The following is a 19,217-nucleotide window of genomic DNA, read 5'->3' on the forward strand; positions in this document are numbered from 1 at the left end:
TCTTCATACATGCCCCCCTTCCACACACACACACACACACACACACACACACACACACACACACACACACACACACACACACACACACACACACACACACACACAGGCAAACCTACACACATCCTGCTGCAAGCTGTTCAGTCTGGCGTGAGACACATTTTAAAAAGAGGAAAAGACTAGAATGGCCTCATTTATATGTGCATTCTGTTTGTACAGTGAGTAGTGAGTCAGTAAGACCCCAGTTATTGTAAAACTTCCAACTGTGACAATGTTGAGAACGCAAAATAAACAAATATATGACTTATGGTATACACATGTGTTGTTTTTGCTCTCTAGTGTGTATATAAAATACGAAGAAAATCATCGAGCACTGAGTCGGCTGCCAGTGAGAATCAAAGGGAAAATTAGATTGTTTTTTTTATTTCCTCCTTTTGGTATAATGCGTTTTACATTAGACCCTTATCTTTAGTTTCCCGTATCTTCCACTTCCAGGCTCCAGCATTGCTTTCCATTACTTAGTGCTGCAGCATTTCCACCAGAGGGCATGTATCGAAGTGCTAGCAAATGAAAATGAAAATCTGTGCCATTACACCATCTATGGGTGGAAAGTGTACCTGCTACACAGCTGCACCGAGCATCAGCCAGCGAACATGATTATTTAAACTCCTCAGATGTAAAGCACTTCTCTGAAGCTGTAATTAGAGATATAGATAGACTGTAGATTATATTGGTTACATGTCCATTCTGCTTTGCAGCTCAGAATTTTAGAGTCTGCACTCAAGTCACTCAGCAGGTAAGTTAATCATCTATAAGTCCTTAATACTTCATTTACAAATGGGGAATCCATCATTTATCTCATACTAATGAGTTACTAATGAGTATTCATGTTTTTCCAACATTCTTTATGAAGAAATAAAGTGTTTACTCATGTTTTGCTAATGCTAAATAGCATGTAGTTATTATAAAGTGCAACCATATTCTTAAAAATAGCGTTAAGTCTCATTCAGTATTTGGCTTTCAAAGTGTACATTTTAATTCCCATAAATCTGTACCTGCTCCTGTATTTGCAGTGAAGTGCCCTCAGCACTGCAGTAGATGTCTGTTTGTGTGGGAGAGCCTCGGATCCCCTGCACCTCTGTTTATAATAGATAAACTCTTATCTCCATGAGCAGATGGAGTTCCTTCATGTCGAATGCGCCATGACAGTGCAGTGTGTTATTGGTGCGCTCCTCACACCGACGTTGCTCTGTCTTTGGTGAGGAACAAAACGGGGAATCCCTGAGTTAAGGAGAACTTTGTAATAACATTTTTGGGATGACTGGCACAGCAAGAAGTAACTTCCACGTGGGCGTGACTTTAAAAGGTATGTTTTCTTTTTTTAAATTATGATTTAGAAAAGAAGAGATTTCTACATTTAGCTATACTTATTACAGCTTAAGGATCCACAGATATATTAAATATCTTTCACCTCAGATGTATTTGGCATCAACACTTCATTTGTGTTGTTGTTGCTTAATGTTAATCTTGTTCTAATGAACATTTATAGACATTGTCTGCTTTTAGAAATATCCAATATAACAACTTGCTGAGTGCTGCACTGTGAGCCCCACCCTCCCTGTTCCCATTTATCATGCAAACAGGAAATTGCAGTGCAGTAAAAAGGAATAACCTTTTCCTCCTCATCCTGCAGGATGCTCTGCGATTTAAGCGTAGCTGTCTTCCTCGTCTGGGCCACATTAAGCGTGCACACTGCTGGTCAACCCTGCCTGTGTTCAGCCCTCATGCCTGCCGGTCTGCAGGTCAATTGCAGCTCTCTAAACCTCGCGGAGCTTCCTCACCTGCCGTCAGACACCACGGAGCTCCATGTGCAGGACAGCCGGCTCACCTCGGTGTCTCCAGGCCTCTTCGACAGGCTGGTCGGCCTAAAAAAGGTCTCGCTGTCTGGGAATCCTTTCCACTGTGACTGTCGGATCCAATACCTGAGGAACTGGTTACTGAAGAACAGGGCCGTCGTCTCCGTGGAGCCCACCTGTGCCAGTCCGAGCTCTGTGGCCCAGAGAGCCATCGCTGACCTCGGTGATGACTACTTCTCCTCCTGCGCCGCTGCAGGCTGCACCGGTGGGACTTATAACACCGTGCTGGGAGTGATGCTATGCTGCCTCATTGTTCTGCTTCTGTGGAGCTTGAGACTGGCCAAAAGGTCTAACGTCACGCTGTACATATATGAGAGACATTTGGGATTCGAGGCCGACTCTCTGCGCTCACTGAGGCCCAAACACAGGAGGAGGCTGCACACCGAGGTCAGCGAGGAGTCTGTCACTTGTGCACTGGACCTAGAAAAGACACTTATCGACATGGAGCTGCTGCCACAAGTACTGGACGTGTTGCACACGAAGCACAATATAAAGATAAAGGCTATCTAAGCGACCTGCTGCTGCAGCGGGATTACAATAACACTACAAGTGGAAAATAAAGTTGAGGTCATTTTTTGTAATAAAGTTGTTTTTAATGCTAAACTGCTAACACAACTTCTTCTGGGTTTCTTACAATGCAACCTGATGTTAATCTGTGACATTTTATTAATTTAGGCAGAACATACAGATACACTAACATTAGAAAACATAAAAGGCTATTTGGATTTTACATTGTATTGGTAATGCCTAAATACTCATCAGTCTGTTCATGCTTTATCTTTGTTTTTTACAATTGATCTGTCAGTACAGGACTCTCACGAGAGGATTGAGCTACTTTTAAAAAGAATAGAGATGGTGCATAACTTGTAGAAACAATCTCCACGGTTCTATCTGTTACAGATGCCTAAAACACCCTTTCAGTGCCACCGTCATGATTATGTCAAGGTGTTGGTAAGATATCCAAAATAATATTCTAAATTTAAGAAGTGAAGTCCATAAAAAGTGTCTGTTTTAACATTTAGACTGGATATATTGCATTATCCGCCTTATCAAAAACACGTTTGATATCTATGAAAATCCTGGATATGCAGTATAATTATTACTTGGAAAAACTCCCCTTTCAGATGTGTACCATCCAATTGCTACGAGTTATAACTTTAATTTCAGCGAGCCAAGTAAAGTCACATTACTCATATCCACAATTGGCAATATGATGACATTGTCTGGAATTATGGAGACATTTTCTTTTATATACCACCTCAAGCCAGAAATTATTGTTTTGGTAATGCATGTAAACATGTTGTAACAGTAAATTGAGATAAAACAATATGCACCTGACAAAGAGCATAACAGGTCTTGTTTAAGGTAAAAATGTGGGACTTTTACTTTGTAAAATCTCTAATTTGACACATTAAGAATGTTAGATTTGGTGTCTTTATGTACAGAAGTTCCTCAACTTAAATGAATCAGTCGTTGTCAGGAATTACTTTATTATTTCACCAGCACACCAAACAACTAGTAATAACGTATTTCCCTCATACTTAAGAGCTATTTTCACTTTACTGATGAGGGATACCGGTAACGTGCAGTCTTGTGACCATAAACCAATCAATCCTATTTCCATATGTGCATGTTTTTATATTTGTTAAAACCTTATTTTGAAAACCGGAAGCGGTCACGTGTTTATTCTCCATCCCCTCTTTGCCAGCTTCCGGTCTGGGCCGTTTAAAATGTAAATCTTGATTTTAATGCGTTCACCGTGAACGTCAGTATGTAGGGGCGCCTCAGTTTTTACCGATTCGAGAAAAGAGATGCAACTGTCTGCTCCATTATGTCTTTATGAAACTCGACCACGCAGTTTAATAATTTCCGAGCAAAACAGTTTGTACCGGTTATTGAATGACGACTGTGCGCATGCGCAGTGGAGCTGTGTCGTTGTAGGGTTACTGCCAGACTGAGTGGGTACTGCAGACATGCAGGGATGGTGTCCGCTCAGGTTCCCGACAGAATTTATGATTTTAATTATAAATGTCATAAAAAAAAACATTGTATAATATACTGTAAAATATGTGAATATAGTAATCATAAGAAATGCCATAACATTTTATATAAAAAGCATATTACAGTATGCCAGGACAGAATTATGATATAAATTGCCTTCTAGAAATGTCCCAGTAAACTATGCCTTCATAACAATGAAGGCACATATCATATCATAGTGTAATATGTCATAAAAAATGCATAACACATGTCCTAGTATACAAAAAGGCATGAAAATATCAAGTATGCCAAAACATGAATATTCCATGAGAAATGTAATAGTATAGAAAGCCATACACTTGTCATAGTATGTTATGCCATAACAATATAATTAACAATGTCATAGAAAATATCATAGTATAGTATGCTTTGAAAAATGTCATAATATACTCTTAAAAAGAAGTGGTCAGGATGAGATCCAGTACCTCCAAGTCAGAGGCCATGGTTCTCTGCCGAAAAATGATGGGTTGTACCCTCTGGGTTAGGAGTGAGTCGCTGCTCCGAGCGAAGGAGTTGAACTATCTCAGGGTGTTGCGATATGCTCAGGCGGACCGGTGTAGCATCAGCAGTGATGGAGGCTTTGCATCGGACTGCTGTAGTGAAGAGGGATCTGAGCCGGAAGGCAAAGCTCTCAATTTACCAGCCCTTCCACACTCCAACCCTAACTTAAGATCGTGAACTTTGGGTAGTGACTAAAAGAATGAGCTGGCGGATATAAGTGACCAAAAAGAGATTCCTTTGTATAGGGTGTCCGGGCTCAGCCTTAGAGATAGTGAGAGGAGCTCAGACACAGAGGGAGCTGCTCCTTCACATAAAAACGGGGGCCAGCGGAGGAAGCTCCCTTTAGAGGGTTAAAAGAGGTAAAAGGCCCAGCGATGGACCCAGAACACTCTGGATGGATTGTGTATCTTCTCTGGCCTTGGAATGCATCATCTGGGTGTTATAAATAGTGTGTAGATTATCTTTTGTGCTCTTGGATAGTATTGTAAGGTGTTTTTGCTAAGGTTGTACAGAGATATAGTTATTCTTCTTTAATGTAAATAATGTGTATCTGTGTTACAATGTTCCCCCTGATCACCATGGCCTGAAAGTACAAATTCAAAAACATATTTTTATATTTATATTGCTTTGAGGCGCAGGGAAGATATTACAGTACTATTACTAAACATTTGAAATGGACTCCAAGCAAAATATGAGAAATTACATGATTTAAGTAACGTTTAAGAGAGGTATTATTCTGCCTATGAGGTGAGTCAATATATAGATCAATTTCATCCCTTTTTGCTTTATAAAATATTTTTGAGAGGGGTATTTAATGACGTATTGTATATTGTAGAACCAAATGTTTAAATCTTTTATGCTTCTTTCAGGCATCAAACCTAAAACCCATTTAAAAAAAAACCTTGCCTTTAAGACGAGGGAACCAAAATGCTAACTCATTTCCAGGTTTTAGGACTCTTTACTGCAGCACTCTATTATTCTGCCTCCACCTAAACTTCCAACAAAAATACATAACTATGTTTACGAAAAGAAAAGGAGTCGAGTAGAGCGATTAATACCGTGGCCATCTCTGATAAGTGGTCGACCGTTTTTCATAAAAAAAACACAAAATTTGCAGAACATGTGTCACTGGTTCCTTATATTTTCTGACGTTAAGGTATTTACAATGACAAAAATACCACAAATGATGATACAAGTTTTTGACTGCCATTGTAAAAAAAAACGTCTATACAGCTTTTACTTCTGGAATTATAATTTGAAAGCATACAAATGTATTTCTACATTATAATAAACGTAAAATAAAAGTTATGGCAGGAAGATATGGTAACATTTAACAAAAATCAAAGTCTCTGATCTGTGCAAATACTCATGGCTCTCACAACGAGACACAATGCAGACGGATAATACTATCAGAGGACAATAGGCCTACTGCACATCAAACAGTTGTTTTTACAGTACAAGTATTACTCTCATGCATAGATTTTACAGGATAAATGGGTTAACAAATGACTAAAAATGCAATAATAAAAAGTCACCTTGCGAATAAAGGGCAACCGTTGACATCTGAATATGCTTCTTAAAAACACTGGGAAATTCTTGTAATAAATATAGGATGATTTCAGGATTTGCAATTATCTAAAAGATTACTATCGTCTAAAAAAATACTTAGTCGGGTCAAATAAGGCAGTTCCTTAAACGTTTCCTTAATGAAAACAGGTAATTAAAGACCATCACGAAAACAATATAAAAGAGCGGTTGAGAGTAACAGTTACACCATTCATTTTCTCTAACGTTATTCCCCCCCACCCCTCCCCAATTTTTAAAGTTTAGAAGCTGACCTATACATTTGTCAACGCCCTCTCGGGCAGTAACACAAAGTCCACAGTGTTAGGCTCCTTCAGGTGTACGCGTCAGGCGTCCACACCCAGTTTAATGCTCTCCACTCGGACCTCCGTGATTGGCTCGACTCTACTGAGGCACGAACTTCTCCTGCTCGAAGATGCACTGGACGGCGTCGGCCACGTCCTGCACGAGGTGGTCCGGCTCCACCAGCGCGGGGTCGAACCGGAAGTCCCGGTGCCCGTGGAACACGGTCTCTTTGATGCAGTGGCTTGCGTCGGGCGGCACCTCCACGTTGGGGTTGTAGACCCCCGTGCACACCAGGACAGACTTGCAGGACGTGGCGGAGGGCAGCGCGAGCTCGCTCTCCCACAGGTTGTCGCTCTGCTCCTCCTGGGGCACTGCAGTGGCGGACCCCGCGGCGGAGACCATCTGAGCAACGGCTTTGGGGTTCTTTCTAGCAACTCTCTCCTCCAGGTAGCGGTTGTATAGATTGGCGCCATAGATGTCAGTCATGAGGTTATCCCTTCGAGAGCAGAAAGGGGAAGAGATTATTCAGTGTTCTGGGCAGTAGCATTAAGAACAATAGGCCCTTTTCTTTTTTCTTTCTTTGAGGAAGACGTCTTTATTTGTCAAGGAGGAAAAGCACAGGTGTAAATAATGAAAGGAATGATGGCTGAATTCCATTTAGCTGCATTGATTTCAGGTTCCTGGTATCTGGCTCACTCTCACCGGAACACTTAAACAGCGCATGCTGCATTCACTTTACCTCGGAAATAGGAATTAGGAGCTTTGAGTATTGAGGTTTTCTCCTTCCAGGTCAACCACTGTCAGCAATACCAGTTGATAACAACACATAACGGCGGTATGTGTTGTGTCTATGACTGATTTAATGCGACACATGTGAGACATAAGTGCTTATAAACAGCAATTTACTACAGCTGCGATTTCGAGGTTGGGGTTAGTGGGGTTTTGTCAGACTTTTGAAGACGTAAAATCCGACTTCCGAACTCAGAATTTAAAAAATACCGACTCCCCAGTTCAAACGGAGTGCAGCAGCAGAGCCATCGTTAGTGTCATTAGTAACACCTGTGCTGGCCGCTGTGAAACGGGCCCATCAAAGCAGTTGCTGTGAAAACACAATCGTGAGGAAAAAGATGAAGTGAAACTTGCAAGTTCTGAGAGGGAGGTGTGAAAAAAAGAAAGAAAAGAAGAAGAAAACACGTCCGCGGGGCAGTTGAAAGAGAGGAGTTCTGTATTGTCATGTGACTCTTCTCATCAGTTAATTGCGCAACACCTCAGCACACACATTTTAACTTGTTTGCTAAAGTCGCAAACAAGTTAAAATGTGCGCAAACACAGTTTCAAAAAGAGGTAAATAAAAAAGTCAGGTCACCTCAATGTTAGTATTCAGTACTTTTTCATTACTTACATGCATTGCCATCAAACTGTGTCCATTTACTTATTATATACAATTAACTACATTTGCAATACAGTGAAAAGAAACATGGCGCCTTACCCAATAGCATAAAGGGAAGTGACGGGGTGTTTCCATTGCCTCTGCATGGCCTGGCTTCTGATGAGGTACTCTGCAAAATGGTAGGTCAGCTCGCTGGGTTTCCCCATGAGCGCCTCGTACTTCAGGTCTTTACCGGTTATCTTCTTATAGATGTTCTCCAGGCACACGAGAAATGTGCCATGGCCAAACCTGAACAAATGGGATCACAGTTAGTTTCATCAAGTTCAGTCAGCGCTAATGAATGAAACCCTTCTTTAAACGGCGGGTACCGTGGAGAGTGGGCCTCGGCCATCCACATGAGGTCCATGTTGCAGGCCAGCAGCGGGAGGTGAGGCATCTTCTGGGTTTGGTGAACACTGCTGAGGTTACCGTTGGTCAACAAAATGTCAACGATCAGCTGCAGGTGGGTCTCCCATCGGATGGGCTCCCCGAACAGGACCACGGCTGCGAGTGGAGTGAAAAAGATTGCCGTCAACCGCCTGCTCGTCTGACAAAAAGCAATTCCAGTGATAGGAGGATTTCACGTTCTCACCTTCAACCTTAGGAAGGTTGGCAACAGGATTGGACTGTAATGAAAGAAGAGAAACTAAACATGCCGTATGCGACTAAAGAGCAGTGTGATGTTTTTTCGTTATGACTGACAATCCAACTTCTGCACCGCATTTCAATAACTCACCGGCAGTTTGGGTCTCCTGTTGTGATCCACCATGTCCAGCAGTGGGAAGGACTCCCTCAGCATATCAACGCTGATCACGTTATTAAAGCCCACACTGGAGACACAGAGGGTTAAGGTCAAATGATGTGTCACGCTCACTTGATTTGAGTTGATCGCAAACAGAAAAAATAATAAAAAAGCAAGATTCAAGGCTACTTTTTTGCAATTTCCAGGACGGGTCCCTGTCCGGACACCAGCACACACTTGTCATGAAACTTCTTCAACATCCGCAGGGGACTGTGGGACATGATGACTTGATCTTGTGTAATCTGGAAATAGATGTAAGGGTTAGAAGAGGTCAATAAGCAGAGGGGTCAGGACCCAGGGGACACAAGATTAATTCCTCCTAAGCGAAAAAATTAAGTGCGTGTTTTGTTCGTTCAATCTACACAGAGCAGACCGTGAAGCATCCGGTCACAGTTTTAAACTCACAGGAACTCCCAGAATGTGGGCGAGCTGGTCGGCTTTTGTTTGTCGAAGGCAATTCCCTGCATTTGTAACAAAAACTACCGGCACCACAAATTGTCCCCGAGAGTCGACCAGCTTCTCAAACGCCTTTTTCGCAGCAGGGATCGGCTGCCTTCCCCGGACCAGCACGCCATCGATGTCGAACAGCAGCCCAAAGCTGGGCTGCGGCTGGAGACGGAAAAGGACAAAAACAACAACAAAAAACTGGTTAATCAGCCAAACTGGAGAGATGGGTTTCTGACTCTTTTTTTACATGTGGATAAATGAGGGTAACTGATGCCTGGTCAATATGATTACATCTAGGGCGAAATTGTGATTCATGAAATTCGTATCAGACTTTAATGTGGCCAATAGTGAAATATGAGATGATAATTTCTAACCCTCCACGAAATCAAAGACTTAATTTCTCCAGAAAATTAAATAATGAATGAAATGACTTAAATGTACATTATGTGTAACGTCTGTGAATATTGTTTCCACACAACATAGTGTATTTATAATGACATCTTAGTGACTAGAGAGAGTATGACATAATGTGGGCCCTTTATTATTTTGGCAACATACGGGTCAGCCACAGAGTCTATAGTGAGAATCCTATGGTGACACAGCAGTAAAGCTATATATATATATATATATATATATATATATATATATATATATATATATATAGGGGTATTTGGTTATATTGTTAGTATATTACAAATAATCTGAAATACATCCAAACAGAAAATGTAAAAGGCTATTTTTTCAATGTTTTTTTGCGGTTACTGGGGCGTAAACAAAAACAAACTGGGAACACAATGTATCGCACATTGTTAATTCTCATGGGGGAATCGCAGTACGCTACATCTGCTCTGGTCCCTGATGGCAGACACCCTGTTGTGTCCATCTCTGAGAAAGTTGCATGCAACGTCTCTTGATACATTTTAACAAAACAAAAAAAAAAAAAATCAAGAAAGAGCTGCAGAGTAGCGCCTCGTCAACAACGCATTGCTTTGCGCCTGAGCTCTCCGGCGCAGCAACAGCTAGAACCGTACCTTGCCGTTAGACTGAGTTCCGCAAAACCCGCACCGAGAACCGACAACCGCAGCTTTTCGTCTGGCTTGACGGTTACTCAGGGTGCACGAGCCCCGGTACAACGGCAGGAGTCCCCTCATCTCCTCTGTTTATCACCGGGTTTTTTTTAAAAGAAAAAGGAGGAAAACTAAAACAAATACGAATGAAAACGACCCGGCATAAGGCGAGAGCCGGCTCGGTCCGGCCGCGCTGGCAGTTGCTGATCGGCTTGTTTTTTTTCTTCTTCTTCGCTTATGAATTCCGACTGGGCGAGAACCCGATGACGTCACACGTTCGGGAGTAGGAGGGTCTTTTTTTTTTTTTTTGCTGCAGCTCTGCCGGAAGGAGATGGAGGGCTACATCTGCAGTGCAACCCCCGCTGCCATTTTAGACACCGAGGTGGAGCTTTCGGTTTCTTACACACACGCACGAGCGTCCCGTCGAATCGACGGGAGCGTTGCTGCAGAAGCAAACACACACACACGCACGCGCGCTCGTCCACCACAGCTTCACCAGTGTTTTTTTACGTGTGCGTTTTATACCGGACGTGCGGTAGGTCCAACATGGATACGATTTAAATCTCCATTTTGCTCCGCGTACTTTACCGTGAGCATCCAGCGCCTCGCGCACGGTGTCACGTGCAGCTGTCTGCCCTTACGCGCCTCTGGGTGGCAACAAAACAAAAAATGCTGCAGAAGGAATTTGACAGGGAATTCTTACCCCGCCCAGTCGAAAATACCAGAAACACCTCCTCTCTAACAGGCTCCATACATGTTTTTAAACACATAACCTATGTACAGCATTGCTACTGCATCCGTTTGTTATACAGCAGCCCATTGTAGCTTATTTAAAGACTCATTGAGTTTTAATTAGATAATTTGAGAATGGACTGTAAAAAAAACACACGTGTTAGGACAATCAATAAAATCACACAACAGCTCCTCCCCGTGCTCCTCCAGCTTTATTGATAGTTTAAAATTACATTTCTATTTTCTAGGACTTCAGTTGCACTTTCCTTCCGACTTAAAAACTGAGTACAAGCAAATGGTATTTATACAGTAGTCTAAGTGATATTGTACAAAAATAACATTTTGATTTCTGTGAAAACATTTCTTTCCCAAATAACTCCTAATTCTGCTGTTCTGACAACTGCACTTGATGTTAAATTTGACCAAGGTAAAAAAACAAAAAAAATTCAAAAGCCGTTTTTGAAAGGAAAAGTCTACCTTGGACTACCAAGTGATATTTAAGTTGTAAACAGATTTCTATAAAAGAACACGTTTCTTTTAATAACTCCAAAATTTGTATATCTTAACAATATAACATGTAGTTTGTTATCGCCCACTTAGCTGCTTGTAGGGCTGAAATGCATCATGTTATGAACGGTTTCCATGTCATACTCTCTTGGCCAACTCATATCTCACTAAAACAAACCAAAATAACCATACATGGAAGTTCGGTTTCCATTTACTCCCTTCTTCTCTCATTTTATTGAGGCTCACTGCCACAAGCTCAGAGGTCCTATTTATTCCCATGTTTAGTCCCATTCTTCATCTCTGATCACCAGTGGCTTGGAAAGGGGGGGTTCTTTAACAAAGCATTATACATAACATCGCTACCAAACTAAAACATTTTTGTATTGAATGCAGAAAGATATTTTTTTCACCCCTTTCATTGTATTACATGTCGAGAGGCACACTGGCCTGGGACTAGCCTCCGTTAGCCAACCTTTGGCCAGTGAAGAGGATTCAGAGAAAATAATACAACCAACCATCAATCTGAAAAAAAGGAGGGGCAACAGAGGGCACTGATTACGCGCTGCCTTCATTGGTGCAATCTTTTGCCAGGTGGCCCGCATTTCCGCAGTTGTAGCAGTTCGTCTCGCTGGTTTTAGCGCAATGGACAGCAACGTGGCCAATATCGCCACATCTAAGATAAATCGAGACAAAAGCAGAGCGGCAATGGTTAGCTTACCGGAATGTGACTGCAATAAATAGAAATAAAAAACATGAATGAAATAAATACAAGTCATCTGTAATGTTATATGACAGGGATTTTAAAAAGGCAGCCCTCACCTGTAACATTTCACTTTATCGCAAAGTTTCTGGATGTGACCAAACCCACCGCAGGAGTAGCACTTCTGGTTTTGTGCGTGATCACAGTCACGGGCCATGTGGCCAGCTTTGTTGCAGATGTAGCAGAGCTGCTCCCTCTCCTTTTTGGGCTCCTTGCAGTCCCGGGAAATATGGCCACTCCTGTGGCAGTTGTAGCACGCTGAACAGTGGAGGGGAAAGGTGGCCATAAATGTATTACTGTTGCAAGAAAAAGTTAGTTGTAAATACATGTTAAATCTTAGATACTTTACTGTTGTGTACCATTAAAATCAAAATGTAATTACTTCAGTAACTGCGGTTTAAGAAACACCACTTCACATCAACTAACTAGAACTGAAATGGAAGAATTAGAACTGCAATGCACACCATCCTCAGTTTGGTCACAGTCCCTGGCCATGTGTCCTTGGTCTCCACACCGATAACAGAACAGTTCTGCAACAACAGAAAGATTAGTATGCAACGATGAAAGCAAGCCATGCTTTAATTTATGGATTCCCCAAGTGTTTCTCCACAAATGAATGTGTACCAATGGGCGTGCAGCACTAAGACACATATGTAATCCCATACTACAACTAAACGTGAATGACATGTCAAGTGAAGTAAATACAAAATAATCCAGGTTATTGTGATAATCATCCTATACTGGGTGTGGCCTGAATAGTAGATAGTACCCTTGCCTCGTCCCCGACCCCTGCCGCTGCCGCCGCGTCCACGTGGACCACTGGAACCATTAGGGCAGTGCTTTGCCCAGTGCCCAGAGCGGCCACATTGATAGCACTCACTGCTGCAGCTCATATCCATTACCTAAACAAAACATGACAGATGGCAGTTAATAAAAGTCTGTTTAAAAAAAGAAATCTTTACAGGGCCTATTGAAAAATCACACACACCGATGTACAGCCTTACATTGTGCCGGGCTTACACAGCAAACACACAAAGTATTATATACACAGAGTTTAAATGACACGATATGCACCATCTTGATTTCCTACGAGGAGAATTCCCAATATTGTGTAACCCAGACATGCATGTGTACATTAGAATTGGAAGACAATAATTGGGAGAATATGGGTGCCAGGATGCATTTGTTTCATTTTCTACATTCTGGCTCAAACGGAGCTTAGAAATTGACCTCTGGTTGAACAATTAAGCTGCTTAGCATTACAACATAAAAGCACACACGCATATCTATTCTGGTGACTAACAGCTAAATCAGTTTAGACTACTTACAAACAGACTTACTGACACAATGCGCTTGAGCGCTAAAACAAACACACATTTAGACACTTTTTCATATGTGGTGTGAAAGCCTATTGATCAATACATCTTGCATTTAACCCGGGGGAGGCCCGTGTACGGTACTCAAGATGCCATGTCACCAAGAATAGCCTGATCATGGACATAATTAGATCAACATTATTCTTACATGGCTGTCAATAAATCTATGCAATCCCTGGAGACGTCAAAGTATTTTAAGTATACAATCTGGGCCCGATATCAATGCACAACTAACACACTAGTATTAAAAAGAGCGAGTTTATCATGACTATATTTACCATGGGGAACTAATCTATGATTATTTTATCAAAGAAGGGGTGGGTGGGGCTATATTGGTTGGTTTCTATCAGGTTGGTTTGCGATCAGGTTGGTTTCTACCAGGCTAAACTTACATGATTTGCTCAATGGAATCATGTTGTGATCGCCAAAGGGCCAAACTTCTGTTTGCTGACCGGGCTAAAGACATCAAGTCGGGAAGAATGTGAGTTAATGAGTGATCAAGCTCCTCGCAATAAGTACCCAGAAAGACTACTCAAGAAAACAAAAGCAGGGCAGTTGTATTTTAAGAAAACGAAACATTTAAATAAACTGATTAAACCCGTTGGTGGTCGTTATAATGTTGACTGGGCCTCAACCGTTTGGGTTTTACATAATGCAAATAAATAAATAACGCTGCGGATATAATTCATCTCCAATGGCCAATGAAGGAGCTCTGCGTCCACTGGAGTAAAACAGTTTATTTTAAGACAATCTTCTATCATTTGGGCCAACATGGTTGCTACTGTTTCTACAGAAATGGCCATGAAAGCATGCCGTTAGCTGCATACAGTATTCTCCCTCATCGCATTGTTGTGATGAACATCGGCTAATATAGCAGCAGCTTAATAATAGCTCCAATACAATTCGGCGGAAATTAAGAATAAACTACGGAGAATACACTCCGCATGAGAACACCAGACAACGTGCTTTCCCCCCCCCGGAGCTGAAACAAATGCCAAAGGTTGAAGCTACGCTAACGTCGGCCTAGTCGCGTTGATTTCCCTGCGTGCTCGCGAGACACAGCCGTTGCTGCTGCTGCTGATGCTGACTGGCTAGCTAGCTAGCACATGTTAGCACACCCGCATCACGATCGTGACCAAGAAAGCACGGTTCAGTCGACGACCGAGCGCCGTTCTTCTCAAAGAAAGCGCCGGTTGGGCTGTCACTGCGATGCGGGTTCGCCGCCATGATGTTTTCAGAGGGGTGTGCGGATAAAGAGAGCACAAAAACAAAGACAATTTCCCGCGCAGGGCGCACCGAGTGGTTGTGGCGAGCAGGCCGGACTCGAAACCTGCTGTACCGTTATCTGACCAAACCAGTGCGTTGTTTTTTTTGTTTCAAAGGAAACCCCGACTAGACGTTGACACAAATTATGCTTTTATCAGTTTCAAAGCCGCACGTTTCACTCGTTATCACGCACCACATCGACACATTGGTTGGTTAAATACATATTTTTTGTGCCGTTATATTGCTTACCTCGCTGGCTACCTTAGCTCTGCCTCCTTCTTTGCGCTACATGCGGTGTGAACAGGAGTAACCGAATTGTCATTCACAGTATCCAGTAAGAAAAATACAAGATGTTCATTGGTCACAGGCCCCGCGAGCAGCCAATCAAACGCGAGGATCTCTGGACACCGCCTCAGGGAATCAGCCAATCACGGATACAGACCAGTCCTTTTCCTTAAATCGACTGGCCTTATTTGTCCCACTTCTTTAAAAACATCAAGGGATGTTATATATTTATACTTCAACTGGTATTACTACTGCAACTACAAGTGATACTAGTATTATTATTAAAAATAATGTATAGCATGGTTTCCAAAAAATAAGAAAATGGGATATGTAAGAGCCACAAGATGAATACATTATATACAATGCAGACTATTGATACATCAATTTAGAGAACAATTTAAATGATTTCATAGGATATTGTGCAGAGGTTGTACAGTGACTTTTCTAAGCTCTGATGTTCAGTAGACCTGTTCATCTTGCTTTCCCAATACATCTACAGTTTTAGTTAATGAAATCAATGAAGGGTATAGTTTTGTTTACATAATCAGTCAAATTAGCTGTATAGAGATGTCTGTATCTGGTTCTAAATAAGCCATAAAGGTTCAAATTAGCAAAGCAGAAAAACATGTTAATGAAAATTTAAAGTAACAAGCAACATCACAATTTTTAATTTAATTTAATTAATTAAATGCAAGGCCCATATCACTTGTGACAAGGGCAGTATTTTGATGAATATTCATTTCGTAAATAATAGGTATATTTAAAGCACTGGGAAGTATGTTTTATTTATTTTTCATCATTTTGCACTTCTTAAAACACCCGAAACACCTGAAAGTACTATTTATAGGCTTATTTTTTTTGTGAATGTCCCAAAGTTAAACTGATAAAACAAACCTGAAACACATCTGGAAAAACTAGAATTGGAATGAGAGTGTAAACAGGCCTATACATAATCCAACAACATGTGTTTCAGACTGAATAACGCAGAAGCAGACCCTTCTTGCTGAAGGAGTCCTGATTGCATCATATTTTGAATACAAGTGGACAGCTAGAGACAATATTCCATGGGAGTTGCAAGCATCTCAGCTAACTGGCCTGAGTGCTCAGTCAGATCAATAAGTGGGAAAGATGCGTTTAACTCAGTCTTAAGGTGGATTTGGTGGCAAAGCACTGAGATAGCAATTATTATGTAATGTGGTCTTCATTCTGCAGCTCAGAACCTTCAATACAAGACAATGGGAAATATCCTCACCTGTGGTGCATAATTTTAAATTGATACAAAGTTGTACCCCCATATTATCGCACTCTTACTGAAATACAGTGGTGCTGTTGCATGTGTTATGGGGTACCTTAAAACGCTCCACAATGACAAAGCCCTGCCCTCATCTTCACAGAAACAGTATTTGGCATTCAGTTATTTGTCAGATGGAATATCTGTTAGAAGAAGAACAAAATGAGTGAGAGTTAGACGTGTAGAAGGAAAGTTAAAATTGAGAATTTGCATTCTGATTTAGGTTGTTAGCTGACATTTTCTGCTGCTGCTTCATGGAACCAATGTATGCTGAACCCTTCAGGACATATTGATGTCGGGATGTTGATGAAGCTGTTTTTATTCTCAGATTGTAGTCAACTCCAGCTGGCTGAAAGGACCTATGAGCCATCTGTAATTGGGGGACCTCAGGGGACCAGGATGCTACACGGCGATGCTGAACACATGGTGAGTGTATGAGGTTTCACACTTTGGCTGTTTCAGGGCCAGTTTGGGTAAAAATAAAAAAAGCAGTGTTCTTTGCTCACATAAGCGTATGTTTAAATCTGTCTAACATTTTAAATCCGTATAAACTAAAGAATGATGTATTTCTGTCAATTTGATTTAAAAAAAGAAAGAATCTTCAGCTTTAATACAGATTTAACTTTTTTCTTTTCTTCTGGAGCCTACAAGCCATCCTATGAATCGACTCTTTGTCTTTTTGGCCAGATACAATTAATAAATAAAATCATACATGAATATCAGGAAGGCTTGGCCACCACGCTGCACTGTCCTCAAATCTCCAGATGGTGGTGCACGAGGAGTTAATAATGGATGACTTCAAACCGGTAGTGGGACGATTTTTTTTTTAAACTTTACTTTCTTTTTTTTTATACTTTTCAAAAGATACTGTTGCAACTTTTATTATAACTAATGTGCATTAAATATATATATATGTATATATATATGAATGTTTCACACGCAGAAAAATAACCAGTATGAGTTTATCGGTGACGTAGTGGCCACAGGAAGGGACTTTAAACGCACTATATATGTACATTATATGAAATATATTACGAATACAACACTTTAAAACACGCGCAGTTCATTTTTAATGCGTAAAAACCAGGGTTTCACCGAAGTGGGAGGGATTAAATGTGCGCTATATGCGCAGTGTGAGTGATTCTTGCAACTCTTGTTATGACTGCGAGGTCCTGTTTCAATCACTGGCGTCAGACGGACGCACGACACCAACTCAAACCTTTCCACCTTCTCCCGAACAACGTCAAAATATTGATTGGAGGGAGAGAGGAAAAAAAAAAAAGCAGCGAGGCGGAACCGAGCAATTTATTGGAGTTTTAGTTTGAAAGTGCCTCACGGGGTTTTAAGAATATCCATTTTTTTTGCCGTGTCACTTTGAGGGTCCGACGGATTTTTTTTTTTTCGCATTCAGCACGACAAGGAGATAAAAAAAAAAAAACTTTTCCTCTATTATATATGTGGTGGCTCGTAAAAACAGACCCGCATATGACCTTCACGTCTTAACATTATTGCTACATTTACCGGATTCGCGATTATTTGATACAGTCGCACGCGGTCTGCGACAATTTCGACTTTTTTTCTGTTCTCCCTTTTTCTTTGAATGCGTTGCAAATATGATGATGTCACCGACGCCACTTTTTCCTGAAGTTATGGCGGAGCCCAACTTTTCTAACTTCTCTTGGTAAGCACACACACTCTCACCCGCACGCACACACACACACTTACAGCTTGCTGGCTCTTACCGTCGCTACTCACTAAAGAAAACGTTTTTTCTTTACAAAAAAAGCGAACTACAACTGGTTTGTCCATAAGCCGCATGACCGCGACATGCATCGCTCGAACAAGTGAGATTTGAATGGAGGCAGAACAGAGCTGAGAAGTTTCACGACAGGAGTTCGCCTCTTTCAGGGCCTACAGGCAAATTTCACAGCAATAACTAGATTTACCAGGCCTTATTTAAACACAAAACACACACACGTAGCTGCTAGTGGCTTCTGTGTAACGCGTTTCACCAGTAGGTAGGCTTTCACTAGCAGGCCTCCGTTTAGCGAGAAGTTGGATTTAATTAGAACTCAATGAAGGCGTTTTTAAAGCCAGTTTAGCGGGCCTCTCCCTCTCTCTCTCTTTCTCTCCCTCTCCCAAAAAACACTGCATGCTAACCTGCCGACTCTCACCTACCTACATTTTGAGAGAGACTTTTTTAGAAAACTCTCCTAAAGCTGACTGACCTGTTATGTGGAGCCGGAGTCTAATTATTCTCCACATAACGTCTTCTCTTTTTTAAATGAGTTTTTATTATAATTGTATTTTTATGGATCGATCCCAGCACTTATTGTGAACACTATTCCTGCAACGTGGTGGTGGGTTTTTAGGGTGGGAGACCCAATCTTCCAAAAGTTCCTGTTTTTTTTTTTTGTGGCTTTTTTTCTTCTCTCGGTACTATTGACACACCGGTGATGTGACAGCTAACCACTAAACCACAGTAAATCATCTCCTCAGTGTGCCAATAGGGCTTTAGTGGAGGACACATCGGAGTGAATTAGGAGCTTTGCAGAGTAAGTATACACACTGAAAAGGAATCTGTGAAACTATCTATATTCTATGTAGGCTGGGTGCATATTTAATACTGATGGGTAGGTCCAACTTGGTTTGTTGTTGTCTTTTTCAAGCCACATTGACGAATGACATGGTTTTTCAAGGATTCCAGATGCTTTTATTTACTTCACCAGTATTATTATAGTAAGTTATTCTTCTGTATCTATCTATCTATCTAGAAGTTGCTGAGTTTTAGTTGTCGATTGCCTGACAATGCAGGAAAGTGAGTCTGTTGAAAGCACATACTGTAAATAACACGAGTGACCTCTGTGGTGCTCAGAGATCCTCCTGGTCTGAGTGGGTTTGTTTGTCTACATTGCACTGCAGCTCCCTCTCC

The 19,217-nt window shown here is 41.4% G+C and overlaps 3 protein-coding genes across 4 annotated transcripts; 1 reads left to right on the plus strand and 2 right to left on the minus strand.

Annotated features, from left to right (window-relative positions):
• Positions 1-1,691: 1,691 nt before the first annotated feature.
• gp9 (glycoprotein IX platelet) lies at positions 1,692-2,438 on the plus strand (the record flags this gene model as incomplete). Its single annotated transcript, XM_079226471.1, has 1 exon — positions 1,692-2,438. One exon carries the CDS (start codon positions 1,692-1,694, stop codon positions 2,421-2,423), a length of 732 nt encoding a protein of 243 aa, XP_079082597.1. The 3' UTR covers positions 2,424-2,438.
• Positions 2,439-6,298: 3,860 nt separating this feature from the next.
• LOC306743711 (haloacid dehalogenase-like hydrolase domain-containing 5) lies at positions 6,299-10,152 on the minus strand (the record flags this gene model as incomplete). The annotated part of the gene is made up of 8 exons (XM_079226260.1): positions 6,299-6,819; positions 7,813-8,001; positions 8,082-8,256; positions 8,345-8,378; positions 8,489-8,582; positions 8,684-8,796; positions 8,960-9,163; positions 10,033-10,152. The coding sequence occupies 8 exons, from the start codon at positions 10,150-10,152 to the stop codon at positions 6,423-6,425; spliced, it is 1,326 nt and encodes a 441-aa protein (XP_079082386.1). The 3' UTR covers positions 6,299-6,422.
• Positions 10,153-10,995: 843 nt separating this feature from the next.
• On the minus strand, positions 10,996-14,993 carry cnbpa (CCHC-type zinc finger, nucleic acid binding protein a). Of its 2 annotated transcripts, none has more exons than XM_079226248.1 (5): positions 14,959-14,993; positions 12,843-12,969; positions 12,532-12,597; positions 12,127-12,325; positions 10,996-11,980 (listed from the first exon to the last, which is right to left on the minus strand). In XM_079226248.1, the coding sequence occupies exons 2-5, from the start codon at positions 12,964-12,966 to the stop codon at positions 11,863-11,865; spliced, it is 507 nt and encodes a 168-aa protein (XP_079082374.1). In that variant the 5' UTR covers positions 12,967-12,969; positions 14,959-14,993; the 3' UTR covers positions 10,996-11,862. The 2 variants fall into 2 exon arrangements, with proteins under 2 accessions (XP_079082374.1, XP_079082373.1); XM_079226247.1 differs by having other exon boundaries at positions 12,837-12,969.
• Positions 14,994-19,217: the final 4,224 nt, after the last annotated feature.

Source organism: Taurulus bubalis (assembly GCF_910589615.1).
Source record: "Taurulus bubalis genome assembly, chromosome: 11".
NCBI lineage: Eukaryota > Metazoa > Chordata > Actinopteri > Perciformes > Cottidae > Taurulus > Taurulus bubalis.

Bases quoted from the DNA above. Each gene is read 5' to 3' on its own strand.
- cnbpa (XM_079226247.1), bottom strand. From the start codon at position 12,966: ATGGATATGAGCTGCAGCAGTGAGTGCTATCAATGTGGCCGCTCTGGG. The intron at 12,326-12,531 runs GTGTGCATTGCA...TCCACTGTTCAG, and splicing joins CTGTGACCAAACTGAGGATG to CGTGCTACAACTGCCACAGG. The intron at 11,981-12,126 runs GTGAGGGCTGCC...GATTTATCTTAG, and splicing joins GATAAAGTGAAATGTTACAG to ATGTGGCGATATTGGCCACG.